At 55.5% G+C, this 16376-nt stretch overlaps 2 protein-coding genes across 6 annotated transcripts in view; one reads left to right on the top strand and one right to left on the bottom strand.

Annotated features, from left to right (window-relative positions):
* The window catches only part of NPTN (neuroplastin), a 37483-nt gene extending 27530 nt beyond the window's left edge, over positions 1-9953 (bottom strand). For both annotated transcript variants that reach the window (XM_060175666.1, XM_060175668.1), the window contains exon 1: positions 9716-9953. In XM_060175666.1, coding sequence (XP_060031649.1) covers positions 9716-9806 — 91 coding nt within the window. In that variant the 5' untranslated portion in view covers positions 9807-9953. The remainder of the gene's footprint in view (positions 1-9715) is intronic.
* Positions 8334-9281, top strand: LOC132533521 (proline-rich protein HaeIII subfamily 1-like). Of its 4 annotated transcripts, none has more exons than XM_060175696.1 (3): positions 8334-8753; positions 8813-8889; positions 8946-9281. In XM_060175696.1, the coding sequence occupies exons 1-3, from the start codon at positions 8443-8445 to the stop codon at positions 8960-8962; spliced, it is 405 nt and encodes a 134-aa protein (XP_060031679.1). In that variant the 5' UTR covers positions 8334-8442; the 3' UTR covers positions 8963-9281. The 4 variants fall into 4 exon arrangements, with proteins under 4 accessions (XP_060031679.1, XP_060031678.1, XP_060031680.1 ...); XM_060175697.1 differs by having other exon boundaries at positions 8335-8753; positions 8852-8889; XM_060175695.1 differs by lacking the exon at positions 8813-8889.
* Positions 9954-16376: the final 6423 nt, after the last annotated feature.

Genomic DNA, 16376 nt, shown 5'->3' with positions numbered 1-16376 from the left:
CTCTTTTGTGCTCTCTCTCTCTCTCATGCACACGCACGCACACGGCCGTCAAGATGATAATAAACTTGTTTGCAGCCTAGACCCCAATTCTGTTCTAAACCAAACACAGTTCTAATCCCCACTCAGTTTTCCAGGGATGCAATCAGTATGCGAGCTGAGCACAGACTGTACTTGGACTCACGTGGATCCACCAACAACTGTTCACCTTTACAGAAAGTCCCACTATCAAAAGCTGCCGTGGTGCCTGTGCCACCATTACAGCGAACTCCAGCCAGTCCACACATGTATTCACATTCTCAGTTATCGTTTTTTAAACAATTTGTTTAAATTTTTAAATTTATTTTCCCTTTTGTTGCCCTTGTTTTTTTATTGTTGCTGTAGTTATTGTTATCGTTGTTGTTAGATAGGACAGAGAGAAACGGAGAGAGGAGGGGAAGACAGAGAAGGGGAGAGAAAGACAGACACCTGCAGACCTGCTTCACCGCCTGGGAAGCGACTCCCCTGCAGGTGGGGAGCCGGGGCTGGAACCAGGATCCTTACACCGGTCCTTGCGCTTTACGCCATGTGCACTTAACCCGCTGTGCTACTGCCCGACTCCCACATTCTCAGTTCTTACATGTGGAGGCTATCACTGTCTGTCTGTCTGTCCAGCCCTGTCTGAACAGTGCAGACTGGAATCGACAGTTCTAACTCCTTGCTCATGTTAGGTTAGCAACATGTAGGCAAGTCAGAATAGCCAAGTTCTTCGGGAAAGGGAGCACAGGGAGCAAAGGGAGTCGCAGGGGTCAGGTAGGTGCCTGAGCAGGGTGTCTCTGTGAGCAGGTTCCCCTTGAGGAAACAGCAGTGCTGGAAGAGAGCTCTTCGGAGAGCAGCCTCCTCAGCAGAGGGAGAGTGAAAGGCTAACCCTCACACTGTACAACAGTCACTGTCGCACAGGCCAGCTGTGAGGCCATCTGTGGCTTCCCGCTATCTCTGCCTCTGCTCTTGCCATTCTCAGGTCACAGGCGCTGGAACTCAGAAGCTGCTGTACAGCAGGCAGGAAGGAGGCGGGCCAACCAACACATGCTGATGAGGCATTGCCCTGGTTTTTACAAGTGAAGGTGTGGGGGTGGCATGGAAACAAGACGAGGATTCAGAGCCACTGCCAGCCCAGCACTACAGCAGCTCACTACTCGGCCCACAATGCCCTGGGCAGCGTGACTGGGTCCTTCTAGATCTACAGTGATGGCAGAAGTCAATGTGCTCGTCCTATCATGGTGCCTCCGACTGAACTGAGCGCTCACATTTTAACTGTACAGATGTTCTTTTGTTCATTAAAAAACAAAACTTTTTAACTCCCTAAAATTGCCTTGTTTCAAATAAACTTAGATAACCTTCAAAAGTGTAATTATGTAAGCATTCATTTTACTTCATACTCAGTCTATTAACTGAACCTATTACACTGCTCAGTTTAAAAATATATAAGTTTTGGGGACCGGGCAGTAGTGTACCTGGTTAAGCACACATGGTGCGAAGCACAGGGACCCCAAGGATCCCAGTCCGAGCCCCCAGCCCCACCTGCAAGGGGGTCGCTTCGCAAGAGGTGAAGCAGGTTTGCAGGTGTCTCTTTCCCTCTCTCTTTTTTTAAGGTTAATTTTTTATTATCTTTATTTATTTATTGGATAAAGACAGCCAGAAATCAAGAGGGAAGAGGTTATGCATTGGATCGACCTTCTCGTGGTGCATCCCGTGAGTACCCATTCATTGGGGAAACTGACGATCCTTCCTAGCCGACTGAATCTACATGGATCCCAGTCACTTTCAAAGCCAGCAACAAGCAGCTCCTGACAGCTTTCAACCTGATCTGTTGACTGGCTACGGAAGAAGGGCTACGCTAGAAGAAGAAGAAGAAGGGTGACAGAGACACCTGCAACACTGCTTCAGTACTCACAAAGCTTTCCCCGTGTAGGTGGGGACCAGGGGCTCAAACCCGGGTCCTTGCGCACTGTACTATGTGCACTCATCCAGGTATGCCACCACCCGGCCCGTCTTTCCCTCTTAATCTCCCACTCTCCTCTCAATTTCTTCCTGTTTCTATACAATAATAAAATTTAAACAAACAACAAAAAAGACAGACCAGAGCCCTGCTTAGCCCTCCTTTATGGAGGTGCGGGACTGAGCCTGAGCGGTGGTGCGCCTGGTTGAGTGCACACATCACAGTGTGCAAGTACCTGGGTTCAAGCCCCTGGTCCCTACCTGCAGGAGGAAAGATTTACTGAAGCAGGGCTGCAGGTGTCTCTCTGCTATTTCTCTCCCTCCTCTCAAATTCTCTGTCGCTATCCAATAATAAATAAATAAATAATAAAAAAAAAGAAAAAAAACTTTGTGGTCTGGGAGGTGGTACAGTGGAAAGCATTGGACTTTCAAGCATGAGGTCCTGAGTTCAATTCCTAACAGCACCAGAGAGATCCTGGTTCTTTCTCTCCTATCTTTCTCATTAATAAAATCATTTATAAAAACAAACACTAGATGTAATCAAGAAGCCCCTCCCCCGGACAGTGGCCTACTTTCAGGGGCTCTGATGGCGGACGAAGTTCTGCTGGTTCACCCTCCCCCCATGCTGAGCCTGAGCGACCATGTTGGGAGACTGGAGATCGCCTAATTCCCTGGCTTCATTTGCAGGCTGCCTTGAAAGGATTAGTGGGTCACCACACCCCCGCTGCTCCCTTTCCCTCAACTCAGCTCCTTCAGGCTTCTCTCCACCATCTTACACTACCACTAGTGTAGAATTACCTCCCTAAATGCGTTTGAAAAACACCCAGAATTACTTGAGTTCAGTCCTGTCCTAGTAAGAAGCAGTGAGGTTTGAGTGTGCTGGTGTGACCCGTCATTGTTGCCTGTCTCAGTGATTCAGCTGCAGCTTATGTGAAACCTCCTTGCAGCTGTTCTTTCCAGGAAGCAACATCCCAGCTTGCAGTAAAGCCATGTATCTCACCTCCCTTGGCGAATGATTTGGGATTTGGCGTTAATAAAAATAATTTCAACACTGGAGCTGCTGTACCATTTTTCCCAGTTGTACCACAATAATTTCCAACCTGCAAACTTGTTCAACCGAAAACCATAAATTAAATCTGACATATCCCTACATACTATGAGCAGAGAAGTATTTCACAGCTAACTGCTGATGCAGGACTGGGACTAGCTCCCCGCCCCCCCCCCCCAACACACACACACACCAAGAAACAAAATCTAAAAGTGCAGGTCTAGCTTGCCTCTCTAGGGTCTTTAACATGAAAGGCCCACAACTCTCTGGTGATGCTCTTTGCCCCTTCCCTCCCTCCATCCAACCTAGCCCTCGTGCCTTACAGCCACCAGCACCGTGTACCCCCACCCAAAGGCAGGGGAGGGAACAAGGAGGACAAACTCTAACTTCAGAGAGGGAACAAATTAAATACACTGGAAGATTCACAGTTCAAAAAAGAAAGCAACCAGTATTCCATAATTAACAGTTAATGTGTTAATTTACCAACGCAATGTTTTCTTTACTAGTAAAGACTAGCAACATCAATGATGACAAACTACTGATCACTACCTGGTGAAAATCATAAAATCACTGTCCCACACCAACATGGCATGCCGAAAAACAAAACAAAACTTTCATACTTGAAAATGCTGTTTTTTCAAACTGCGTTTCATAGCCCAGAAATGAATGATAAATTTTAGAGGCTCACAATTGGTTTCTGCAAAATTTTACTTATTTAAGGGGGGAGGGGGGAGAAGCTCACACTCCTGGCTCTGGCCTATGTGTCCCTTTCAGCACTGAGTCCTTTAAGGGCTGCTGTCTCACAATGTTATGAACTTGTGTAAACACTTGACCTAAAATCTATTTCTCTATCTGGGTCACAAACAAAAATTCACCACCTTTAGTCTAAAGCCATTTCAAAGTTTTAAAGTCTTTTGTACATGATAATCAAATTATCTCTATTACACTAAACTAATCCCTACTACTTGCATTTCAACACCTTAATTTTTTTAGATTCTCTTAAAACTAGTAAGTATCAACAATATGGTTAGTAACTGCTGGAACTAGATGATGCATTTTATTACCTTAACTCTACTTTTTCTATCTGGAATTCAAGAAGTATGTCGGGGGGTTGGGGGGGCAAGGAAATGGGTTTACCTAACATATACAAAGAGATCTAATTTTAAAATAGGTTAAACTTAGTAAATAATACCATTTATTTTATTCCTTTTTGTTGCCCTAGTTGTTTTATTGTTGTAGTTATTATTGTTGTTATTGATGTTGGATAGGACAGAGAGAAATGGAGAAAGGAGGAGAAGAGAAAGATAGACACCTGCAGACCTGCTTCACCGCCTATGAAGCGACTCCCCTGCAGGTGGGGAGCCGGGGGCTCAAACCAGGATCCTTAGGCCGGTCCTTGCACTTTGCGCCACGTGCGCTTGACCTGCTGAGCTACCGCCCGACTCCCATAAACAGTTTTTAAACAATCTTTCTAAGGAATATCACCCAAGAGTCCACACAGATGTGACTCAGGTAATACCTGTATGATCTTTCTCAACTACAATGGAGACAGCTTTTGAGGTCTTAAGATATACAATTACACAGAACATGAGAGAATGAGTCAAAGCAGAGAACAAAGCTCCTCAAAAGATAATATAAAAATGCAATTAGATGTGTTTCAGCTGCCCTTTCAATAGTTGACCAACAGAAGACAAAAGAGAGTAAGGCTTGACGCACCAACATGCCTGGAGTGATTCTCATCTCTCAGCAGTCTCGTCCCCAGCAAGGCCGACGGAAGGAGGGGTCTCTGTACAGACAACCTGCATGAAACAAGGACTTCAAGTATTGCCTGCAGTAGGGTTAGAGGCAGCTGGATTTCGAAACAGAGCCTGTCTTAAAGTCAATTCTTTGTTCCAAAAAATAAGATTCAAACAAAATTGCCCATTGAGACAGAAATCTTGTCCTTTACCCACCAGAGCCGATTGCTAAGCTACAAGGTCAGTGAGAAGTGGGTCGGTCCAGAGTGGGAAGTGCCTGGACATCATCCCATGCAAGGGCTTTCAAACACTGTCAGCAAGAGGGAAACACTCCATGGCCTAACGGTATATGCAGCGCCCACCTTTTCCCCGATGGACTGCTTTCACCAGAGCACCACTCAGTGGTTTCCTGGCACTGACCTGTGTACTAATACTGAGCAAAGTCACAGCGATTTTAAACTCAAAAAAAGTAGCCAACTGCAAAGGGCACATTTTGCCCAATGAGTAAAAATCAGAAAAGGACCTGACAGCTTCTGTATTTCATTTGGCCAGTTTTAGAATTTTAGCATACATTTGGAAAGGATTCACACTATTGTTTCAACTCACGGCTCCTAGAATAATGTCTCTAATAATAGATCCTGACACCTTCCACGTGATTTCACATCACCTTGCTTCTATGCCAAGCTCTTTGTGCGGCTTTCTTAGTAACTCTCATTTATCACATAAGGAAGAGAGAGAGCCCTTCTTCACCACTTGCAAGGCTTTCCCCCTGCAGATGGGGATGGGGGACTCAAGCCCGGGTCCTTGTGCATTGTAACACATGGCCTCAACCAGGTGCACCACCACCTGGCCCCAAGCAGTTTCTTATTCAGCTCATTAATGATAAAATTCACAGGGTCATGGTCCAGGAGTGCCATTTATATATAGCACAGTGCATATATAAATTACTGGATTCTCAAGCATAAAGTCCCGAGTTCAATCCCCAGCAGCACAGTGATGTCTGGTAGCTTTTTCTCTCTTTCTCAGGAATAAAAAAAAATTTTTTAAAAATTCATGGGGCCAGGTGGGAGGGGCCACTTAGGAGAGCGCAAACACTCCAGTGTGCAAGGACCTGGGTTCAAGCCCCTGTCCCCACCTGCTGAGGGACAGCTTCTTGAATGGTGAAACAGGGCTGCAGATGTCTCTCTCTTCCCTCACCATTTCTTTTTTTTTACCCAGTAAATACACAATCATTTCCAGCCTGCACTATACTCACACACTTGCCATCATGAGCCGGGGCCTCTTTCTAGCCCTGACTCACAGCAGTGACACCTGGCCCCTGGGAAGACATATCCGTCCAGGGAACGACAGCCATGGATCTGCAGACAGGAAAATGAGCCAGGGGCTTCCTCCTACCAGGATCTGCCATGCAGAACAGTACAGCAGGCCACTGCTCTCAAAAGGATTACATGAGAGAACGCACAAGCCTGCCCGATTGCTGACCTACCAACTACCAGTTTTAAGTTACCCAAGAGCAGCACCAACAGCAAAGAACTCCACATCTCCACAAAGCAGCACTGCTTCTAATGGTGCGCTGACATTCTGGTCCCGAGACCCTTGGCTGGGGCAGGGCGCACAGGTCCCCGTGGACTGGACATTCACCCCTCATGGACTGGCTGGCAACTTGAGAGCTCGGGGCCCACCACCTCAGGAGTGAGAGACCTGAGAAAACTAGAGCCTCATTTCATTGTGGGCAGGGCCAGGGATCAAACTCAGGACCTCAAGCATGCCAAGTCCTGCGTTTTACCACTGAGCCACCTCCCTGGCTTGGAATTCTCACATCATCCTGACTCTGAGACAACAAAATGCCGTCTAGTTGTTGGCACTATCATCAAGGCCACTTTCCAAAGAACAAGCAGTAAGGCACCTGAGGCCACTTAGTCACAGCACTGGAGTTCAAACCCATGGCTGCTGGTCCTGACCATCACATAATACTGAATGCTCGGCTTCAGCCGAAAGCTCCTGGCACCTCTTCTGGGGGCTCCTGTGTGGGACAAAGATCCCCCCATGAACTACATTTTCCTCCAGACAGAAATCAACACTGAGAAAGAACTTAAACAGAGGTGGTACTGGTGTTTGAGTGGGAAACAAAACCCAGCTGCAGGCGAGCCCTGGCCTGTGGTTCCCCCTCAACCCCCAGCGCAGCAGACTGGGGCTGTGACTCCCCAACCCTGACCCCCAGCGCAGCAGACTGGGGCTGTGACTCCCCAACCCTGACCCCCAGCGCAGCAGACTGGGGCTGTGACTCCCCAACCCTGACCCCCAGCGCAGCAGACTGGGGCTGTGGTTCCCCCCCCCCCCGACCCCCAGCGCAGCAGACTGGGGCTGTGACTCCCCAACCCTGACCCCCAGCGCAGCAGACTGGGGCTGTGACTCCCCAACCTGACCCCCAGCGCAGCAGACTGGGGCTGTGGTTCCCCCCCACCGACCCCCGGCGCAGCAGACTGGGGCTGTGGTTCCCCCCCCCCCGACCCCCAGCGCAGCAGACTGGGGCTGTGACTCCCCAACCTGACCCCCAGCGCAGCAGACTGGGGCTGTGGTTCCCCCCCCCCGACCCCCAGCGCAGCAGACTGGGGCTGTGACTCCCCAACCTGACCCCCAGCGCAGCAGACTGGGGCTGTGGTTCCCCCCCCCCCCGACCCCCAGCGCAGCAGACTGGGGCTGTGACTCCCCAACCCTGACCCCCAGCGCAGCAGACTGGGGCTGTGACTCCCCAACCCTGACCCCCAGCGCAGCAGACTGGGGCTGTGGTTCCCCCCCCCCCGACCCCCAGCGCAGCAGACTGGGGCTGTGACTCCCCAACCCTGACCCCCAGCGCAGCAGACTGGGGCTGTGACTCCCCAACCTGACCCCCAGCGCAGCAGACTGGGGCTGTGGTTCCCCCCCACCGACCCCCGGCGCAGCAGACTGGGGCTGTGGTTCCCCCCCCCCCCGACCCCCAGCGCAGCAGACTGGGGCTGTGACTCCCCAACCTGACCCCCAGCGCAGCAGACTGGGGCTGTGGTTCCCCCCCCCCCGACCCCCAGCGCAGCAGACTGGGGCTGTGACTCCCCAACCTGACCCCCAGCGCAGCAGACTGGGGCTGTGGTTCCCCCCCCCCCCGACCCCCAGCGCAGCAGACTGGGGCTGTGACTCCCCAACCTGACCCCCAGCGCAGCAGACTGGGGCTGTGGTTCCCCCCCCCCGACCCCCAGCGCAGCAGACTGGGGCTGTGGTTCCCCCCCAACCTGACCCCCAGCGCAGCAGACTGGGGCTGTGGTTCCCCCCCAACCTGACCCCCAGCGCAGCAGACTGGGGCTGTGGTTCCCCCCCCCCCCGACCCCCAGCGCAGCAGACTGGGGCTGTGGTTCCCCCCCCCCCCCGACCCCCAGCGCAGCAGACTGGGGCTGTGGTTCCCCCCCCCCGACCCCCAGCGCAGCAGACTGGGGCTGTGGTTCCCCCCCCCCGCGTCCCCCAGGTGCGTTCGTGCCCTGGGTGGCCGAGTCCCACTCGCGAAGCCGCGCGGCAGACATGTTACAGAAGCAGTAAAATGGCAGCCCGCTCCCGCACAGTCCCGCTCATCTGGGTCACCCCCCACGTGACTAGGTCGGCCCCACGTGACTGGGCCGAGATTTAGAACGCGGTAGGGGAGGGAGGGGGCCGCAGATGCCGGGGGCCGTGGGAGCCGGCACCCCACGAGCGGGGGCAGCGCCCCAAAGCCGCCCCGGTGCGCCCGCCCCCGCCCCGCCCCCGCCCCGGCCTTTCGCTCCTTATTTAGCAGCCGCGGCTCCGCGCCCGCAGCCTCCCGCCTCTCCGCCGCCCCCGCGCCCCGCCTACTGCCGGGCATCCCCGCCCTGCCCGCCGCACCCTCGCCGCCCGGTCTCCGCTCGGCGCCCCATCCCCTCGGGACTCCAGACCACCCCAACCGCGGGGACCCCGTCACAGCCCCGGCCACCCAGAGCCCCCCCAATTCCCGGGTCGCCGCGGCCATCAGGACCCCGCGGTGACCCTTCAAGACACCGCGGTGACCCCTCAGCGGCCCCCGGCCCTCAGGACCCCGCGGTGACCCCCCCAGCGCCCCCCGGCCCTCAGGACCCCGCGGTGACCCCCCCAGTGCCCCCCGGCCCTCAGGACCCCGCGGTGACCCCTCAGCGCCCCCCGGCCCTCAGGACCCCCCGGCCCTTAGGACCCCGCGGTGACCCCTCAGCGCCCTCCGGCCCTCATGACCCCGCGGTGGCCTCTCAGCGCCCCCCGGCCCTCAGGACCCCGCGGTGACCCCTCAGCGCCCCCCGGCCCTCAGGACCCCGCGGTGACCCCTCAGCGGCCCCCGGCCCTCAGGACCCCGCGGTGACCCCTCAGCGCCCCCCGGCCCTCAGGACCCCGCGGTGACCCCTCAGCGGCCCCCGGCCCTCAGGACCCCGCGGTGACCCCTCAGCGGCCCCCGGCCCTCAGGACCCCGCGGTGACCCCTCAGCGGCCCCCGGCCCTCAGGACCCCGCGGTGACCCCTCAGCGGCCCCCGGCCCGCAGGACCCCGCGGTGACCCCTCAGCGCCCCCCGGCCCTCAGGACCCCGCGGTGACCCCCCCAGCGCCCCCCGGCCCTCAGGACCCCGCGGTGACCCCCCCAGCGCCCCCCGGCCCTCAGGACCCCGCGGTGACGCCTCGGCGCCCCCCGGCCCTCAGGACCCCGCGGTGACCCCTCAGCGCCCCCCGGCCCTCAGGACCCCGCGGTGACCCCTCAGCGCCCCCCGGCCCTCAGGACCCCGCGGTGACCCCTCAGCGGCCCCCGGCCCGCAAGACCCCGCGGTGACCCCTCAGCGCCCCGCGGCCCTCAGGACCCCGCGGTGACCCCCCAGCCGTCACAGCCCCGGGTCCGTCGCCGGCCCTCAGGACCCCGCAGCGACTCAGCCCTCGCCGCTCACCCGGCCCCGGCCCCTCACCGTTCTGCGCGGCCCCCGGCCCAGGCAGGAGGGCTCCGGACACCAGCAGCAGCGACAGGGCCAGGGAGCGGGGCAGCGGCGAGCCCGACATGGTCCCTGCGGCGGGCGGAGCGGACTGGGCCGGGGCGGCCGGGCCGAGGGCGGGCGGGGGCTGAGGGACGCGGCGGCCGCCCCTCGTCCTGCCTCCGCCGCAGCGCCAAGCCTCGCGAGACCTCACCCGGGCGGACGTCGGGGCGGCAGACTCGCGAGAACGGGGGGCCCCGCCCCCGCCCCCGCACGGCGCCCCGCCCCCGTCGTCCGGCCCCGCCCCCGCGGGTGCCGATTGGCCGGGGCCTGGAGTCACGTGGCCGGGCCTGGGGCCACGTGAGCGGCGGGCGGGGCTCCCCAGCGCGCACAGAGGGGGCGGGTCACCCGCGGCCCGGGCTCGGCGACCCTCCACCCCTGCGGGGCCCCGGGACCCCCTGCCGCCTGCCCAGCCCCCGGCTTCCTGCCCCGCACCCCTGGGTGGGGGTCACTGCCCCGCGCGGCCGGCGACCTGGCTGGCGGCGGGTCTGCGGGCGAGGCGGCACAGCGGGTGCGACCCCCGCAGCCTCGTGCTGAGGTCAGAGGTCACGGGCACTAAGGGATAAACTTGATCTCCAGGTTCCATCCCTGGCGGCATATGGAGCAGAGCAGCGTCTTGTTCTTCTCTCTCCAGCTCTGTGTCTCCTCCAGTATTTCTCATCGACAAATAAATGAACAGATTTTTCCCTTGTGTTGCCCTTGTTTTATTGTTGTTGTAGTTATTATTGTTGTTATTGATGTCGTTGTTGTTGGGCAGGACAGAGAAAAATGGAGGGAGGAGGGGAAGACAGAGACGGGGAGAGAAAGACAGACACCTGCAGACCTGCTTCACCGCCTGGGAAGCGACTCCCCTGCAGGTGGGGAGCCGGGGGCTCGAACCGGGATCCTTATGCCGGTCCTTGCGCTTTGCGCCACCTGCGCTTAACCCGCTGCGCTACCACCCGACTCCCATGAGTAAGTCTTTTTTTAAAAAATACTTATCTATGCCCTTTTGTTGCCTTTGTTTTATTGTTGTAGTTACTATTATTGTTATTGATGTTGTTGTTATATAGGACAGAGAAATGGAGAGAGGAGGGGAAGACAGACACCTGCAGACCTGCTTCACCGCCTGGGAAGCGACTCCCCTGCAGGTGGGGAGCCGGGGGCTCGAACCGGGATCCTTACACAGGTCCTTGAGCTTTGCGCCACCTGCGCTTAGCCCGCTGCGCTACCGCCCGACTCCCATGAGTCTTTTTTTAAAAATATTTATCTATGCCCTTTTGTTGCCTTTGTTTTATTGTTGTAGTTACTATTATTGTTATTGATGTTGTTGTTATATAGGACAGAGAGAAATGGAGAGAGGAGGGGAAGACAGAGAGGAGGAGAGAAAGACAGACACCTGCAGACCTGCTTCACCGCCTGGGAAGCGACTCCCCTGCAGGTGGGGAGCCGGGGGCTCGAACCGGGATCCTTACACAGGTCCTTACACAGGTCCTTGAGCTTTGCGCCACCTGCGCTTAGCCCGCTGCGCTACCGCCCGACTCCCATGAGTAAATCTTAAGAGAAGGAAGGTGACTTGGAGGCCTTCGGGCGCTTGCCGTGCTCACAGCCCACCTCCAAGCCCAAGCACCAAAGGGGAACCCTGTGGCACTGGGGGAGGCTCCTGCACTGTGATGCCTCTCCCTATCTCTCTAAAAGTGAAAGTGTGGAGAGACATCTCAAAACACAGCTCAAAACAGTGGATGACAAATTGATTTGCGAAGCCCCAAGGTCTGCAGAAGCCTTGAGTCCAGCGAAAGAGGCCACAGCTGCCCTGGGCCTACGGCAGGAAGGGAAGCAGAGGCCGAGGAAACTCTCCCTACAACCGAGAATTGCTTTATTAAAGAAGTCAGAATTGGGTTTTTTTTTTCCTTCTGTTATTGTTACTGCTATTATTTTGCCTGCAGTGTTATCGCTGGGGCTCGTTGCCGGCACTATGAATCCAATGCTCCTGGCGGCCATTTTTCCCCTTTTTTTGGATAGGACAGAGAGATTAAAAGAGGAGGGGAAGCTAGAGAGGGGGAGGGACAGAGAGACACCTGCAGACCTGCTTCAGTACTTGTGAAGCTTTCCCCCTGCAGGCGGGGAGAGGGGCTGGAACCTGGGTACTTATGCAGGTCCTTGCACACTGTGACGTGTGTGCGCTCAACCCGGTGCACCTCCGCATGGCCCCAGGTTTTTTGTTTTGTTTTGTTTTGTTTTGTTTTCAGTGTTTACGCACACTTAAAACCTACAGTTGGGTGTGGCCATGCAGGGCGCTGAGCAGACTCCAATCTGGCAAGAGCCAGGGCCCAGGGTGGTGAGGAGGCCTCTCCCCGAGCCACACTCCCAGGGTCACATCCCGGTGAGCAGAGACCTTGTGATGGGCTCAGTCTTTCTGCTTAATTCTATATGTCGTCACTAGCGTAGCCCTGGGGCTCAGTGCTGGTGGCCATTATTCCCCTGGATTTTCTTTTTCCTGTTTATTTATTTATTTTATTGCTGGGGCTTGGTGTCTGCACCACGAATCCACTGCTCCTGGAAGCTATTTCTTTTTCCCTTTTTGTTGCCCTTGTTGTTTAACGCTGTGGTTATTATTATTGTTGTTGATGATACGGTTGTTGGATAGGACAGAGAGAAATGGAGAGAGGAGGGGAAGACAGAGAGGGGGAGAGAAAGACAGACACCTGCAGACCTGCTTCACCGCCTGGGAAGCGACTCCCCTGCAGGTGGGGAGCCGGGGGCTCGAACTGGGATCCTTATGCCGGTCCCTGTGCTTAACCTACTGCACTGCCACTCGACCCCCTTATTTTTCCTTTCTATTTGATTCAATAAGACAGAGAAATAGGGAGTCGGGCGGTGGCGCAGTGGGTTAAGCGCACATGGCGCAAAGCGCAGGGACCGGTGTAAGGATCCCGGTTCGAGCCCCGGCTCCCCACCTGCAGGGGAGTCGCTTCACGGGCGGTGAAGCAGGTCTGCAGGTGTCTATCTTTCTCTCCCCTCTCTCTCTGTCTTCCCCTCCTCTCTCCATTTCTCTCTGTCCTATCCAACAGCAAAGCAACGTCAACAATGGCAATAATAACCGCAACGAGGCTGCAACAACTAGGGCAACAAAAAGGGGGGAAAATGGCCTCCAGGAGCGGTGGATTCATGGTGCAGGCACCGAGCCCAGCAATAACCCTGGAGGGGAAAAAAAAAAAAAAAAAAAGACAGAGAAATGAACAGGAGGGGTAGTTACAGTGGAAGAGAGAGACCCCTGCAGCCCTGCTCCACTTGTGAAGCTTTCCCCTGCAGTGGGATCTAGGGGGCTTGAACCCCGGTCCTTGCACATAGTGACATGTGCCACCACCCGGCCCCCAGGCTCCATCTGGGCTCCGAGCCCCTGAACCTGCCCCCCACTCCCCCACACTGGATGTGACTCACTTCACCAGCCCTGCCCATCCGGCTCTGACTTGCTTTCTGGTCTGCGTGGGCTGTTCCACCCGACAGACACTGTCCCCAGAGAGAGGTCACACCGGGAGCCCAGCTCCCGTGTCCTTCCTCAACCCCCAGTCCCTCCCCCTGCACTGGTTGTCACCCCCCCCAGCTGTCACATGCAGGACAGGTCCCTCTCAGAGACTCCTGGAGATTGGTGTGGCCAGGTGGACCCCTGTCCTTTGTCTGTCTGTCCTTTTCACAGGGGCCAGGGAGTGAGCCCAGGGCCTCCTGCATGGCCAGGCCATGGAGCAGCCAGGGGGCCTCGCACTTTGCCCCGAGTTCAGCTGTTGGTCCTGCCAGAGACGGCCCGTGCAGGAGAGCCAGCACTGTCCCCAGCCAGGGTCCTCGGGGCACCCAGGGGAGACAGCCTGGGGGCAGATGCCGCTGGTGGGAGGCTGGTGGTACAGAGCACAGCACCCAGCACCCAGCACCGAGCATGCAGGCCCCAGGCTCCCAGGTGCGGGTGCTCTGATCACTGTGAGAAGTGAGGCGGGTGGTGGCTCACCAGGGTAAGCCCACATAGTATGAAGAGCCAGGGCCCATGCAAAGATCCAGGTATGAGCCCCCGCTCCCCACCTGCAGGGGAAAGCTTCACGCACAAGCAGTGAAGCAGGGCTGCAGGTGTCTCTCTGTCTCTCTCCCTGTCTGCCCCGCCTCTCTCAATTTCTGTTCTGTCCAATAAAATGGAATGTCTCCCGGGGCAGTGGGTTCATAGTGCCGGCGCCAAGCCCCAGCAATAACCCTGGAAGCAATAATAGCAATGATAATCATTGTAAGAAGTTACTGCCTTGTGACACTGTGCAAATAAACTATGTAAAAGAAGAGCTTGTACCCATGTGACAGCAATAGTTGTGTAAGTCATTTCGATAACAGAAACCCCTGGCCAGCCCAGAAGTGGTTTTTTCTGTGTGCAGCTGCTGGGCCAGCTGGGGGGCGGGGGGGTTTCACCCCATGGGCACCCCAGGAGGGACAGGGGACAGGGTGACTCAGGCTGGCTCTGGGCCCCACCTGGGAATGTCCCTCACTCTGTCCTGGGCTTCATGTCCTGTCGTATGCTTTACATTGGCTTGTTCTAGCCCTCCCCCTCCAAGAGAATTGGATGAGTCCTGTTAATTTCGCGGGCCTGCTTGGCCCCGCCCCAAGGGACCCTGGGAGAGGGTTCCGGAGTCCGAGAGTTCCTGAGTTCCCCAGTGACAGAGTTCCTGAGTTCCGGAGTTCGAGAGTGCGAGGGTGCGAGAGTTTCTGAGTTCGAGAGTAAGGGAGAGGGTTCCTGAGTTCCAGAGTAAAAGAAAGAGTGCTTGCGCCGCCGCAAAGAGACAGCAGAGTTCTGTTTGGTGATTAGTTTGTCATAGTTTATGAATAGTTCCTCCTGAATAAAGAAATACAGCTTCCCTGCCCAGCCGTTGTCTCCGCGTCTCTGTTCACCACCGTGAAGCAAGCCAAGCCGGCCCGGCAAGAGCCTCAGAGAATTTGAACAACAAATGGCGCCCACGTGGACCTGCCCTGCGCATCTCTCAGATAAGTAAAGACAATTTGGCTACCTATGCACTATGGCCTTCTCTTCTGCTTGTGAAGAGATCTCCAAAGGCCTCTGCTCTTTCTTCACGAGACTGTTTTGCTGTTTCTGGAACATTTATCTCTGGACCACTCTGTGGTTTCCACTCGCTCTGGCGAACTCACAACAGCCAGTGGGAAGAGCCAGCGGGCGGGAGGCGAGGCGCGGAGCTGCTGTTTCCACCTGGTCAAACAGCCAGCCAGCCGGCTGCGCCCAGACAACCCCGCGCACCGCGCCAGCAACCCCGCAGCCCCGCAGCCCGCAGGAGGCCTACGCCACCATGCAAGAGCCCGATGCCAACATGCTGGAGCCTGAGGCCAACATGCTGGAGCCCGATGCCAACATGCTGGAGCCTGAGGCCAGCCCACAGGAGCCGGCTCTCCACCGCGTGGTGCAGGGCACTGGACGCTTGATCCCTCCACGCTGCTCGGCCACTGCAAACAGGGCAGCAGACATGGCAGGGCCATGGGGCAGGGCCGCGGCGGCCTATCATGGCCGCCACCCCTGGGCACCTAGGCCCACGCCTTCTACAAAGATGGCCTGCCTGCCCTCTTGCTATGAATTCTGGAACCATCCCGGGCCTCCCGGACTCCCGGGCTCCCTGCCAAAACTGGGCACACGAGATCTCCAGCCGCCGGTCCGGTCTGAAGACAGACAAGCTGGAGTACGCAGAGATTTGTGCAGAGATCGCAACCTGCAATTCCTAGAAGTGGAGCTGCGCGGGAAGCCACCTCCGGATGGTGAACCCCCCCCAACAACTAAGACAGTACAGATTTTAATTCGTGTTTAAAATGACATGTCTTCGTAACAAAGGTTTCTCTCCTCGTGTATTAATGACTATGTTTATGTGTATGTTTAAAGTTTGGTAAACAGTAGCTTTAAGGCTAAATTCTTACTAGTCAAAGATAAATGAAAAAGGTTTTCAACGTAATTCTCATAAAGATAAAAATTAACTTACATTTAAAGTCTGAGGTAAAAATTAGTTAACAATCAATATATTTCAACTAAGTTGGTCTAAACAAAAGGTTAAATAGACTTGTTTATATGTAAAACTCTCCATTACCTTCTCTATTAGAAATGGTAGATCGCACAATGGCTATGCTAATTACTCTCATGCCTGAGGTTTCCTCTCCGGCCCACACCTAGGGTGTGTCTCCATCTTGAATGGGTGTAACAAAAGGTTAAAAGATGTTGTTGATATGTAAAAGTCTCAAATTCCTTCTCTATTAGAAATGTTAGATCGTGCAGTAGATATGCTAATAACAAGTTTTGTTTCATAGTAAGTAAGTTGCAGCCAGCTGCCTTTGGGACCCTAGGCCGTTCCCCGCCCCCATGCAAATGCCCGTCGAGGCAAGTAGCCCCCCAGAGGCAAGAAATGTTTTTTTTTTTTCAGATATGGCCCCCTCAGGCCTTCCCTTGGCAACATGCTGGTTTTGGTTATATATGTTTCTGTTCACCCCACACCCTTGATACTATAGTCATTTAGTTTAAAAAAAAGGGGGGAATTGTCGTATGCTTTACATTGGCTTGTTCTAGCCCTCCCCCTCCAAGAGAATTGGATGAGTCCTG

This window comes from Erinaceus europaeus, chromosome 16, assembly GCF_950295315.1.
Source record: "Erinaceus europaeus chromosome 16, mEriEur2.1, whole genome shotgun sequence".
In the NCBI taxonomy this organism is placed as follows: domain Eukaryota; kingdom Metazoa; phylum Chordata; class Mammalia; order Eulipotyphla; family Erinaceidae; genus Erinaceus; species Erinaceus europaeus.
This window is presented reverse-complemented; position numbering and strand designations above follow the sequence as displayed.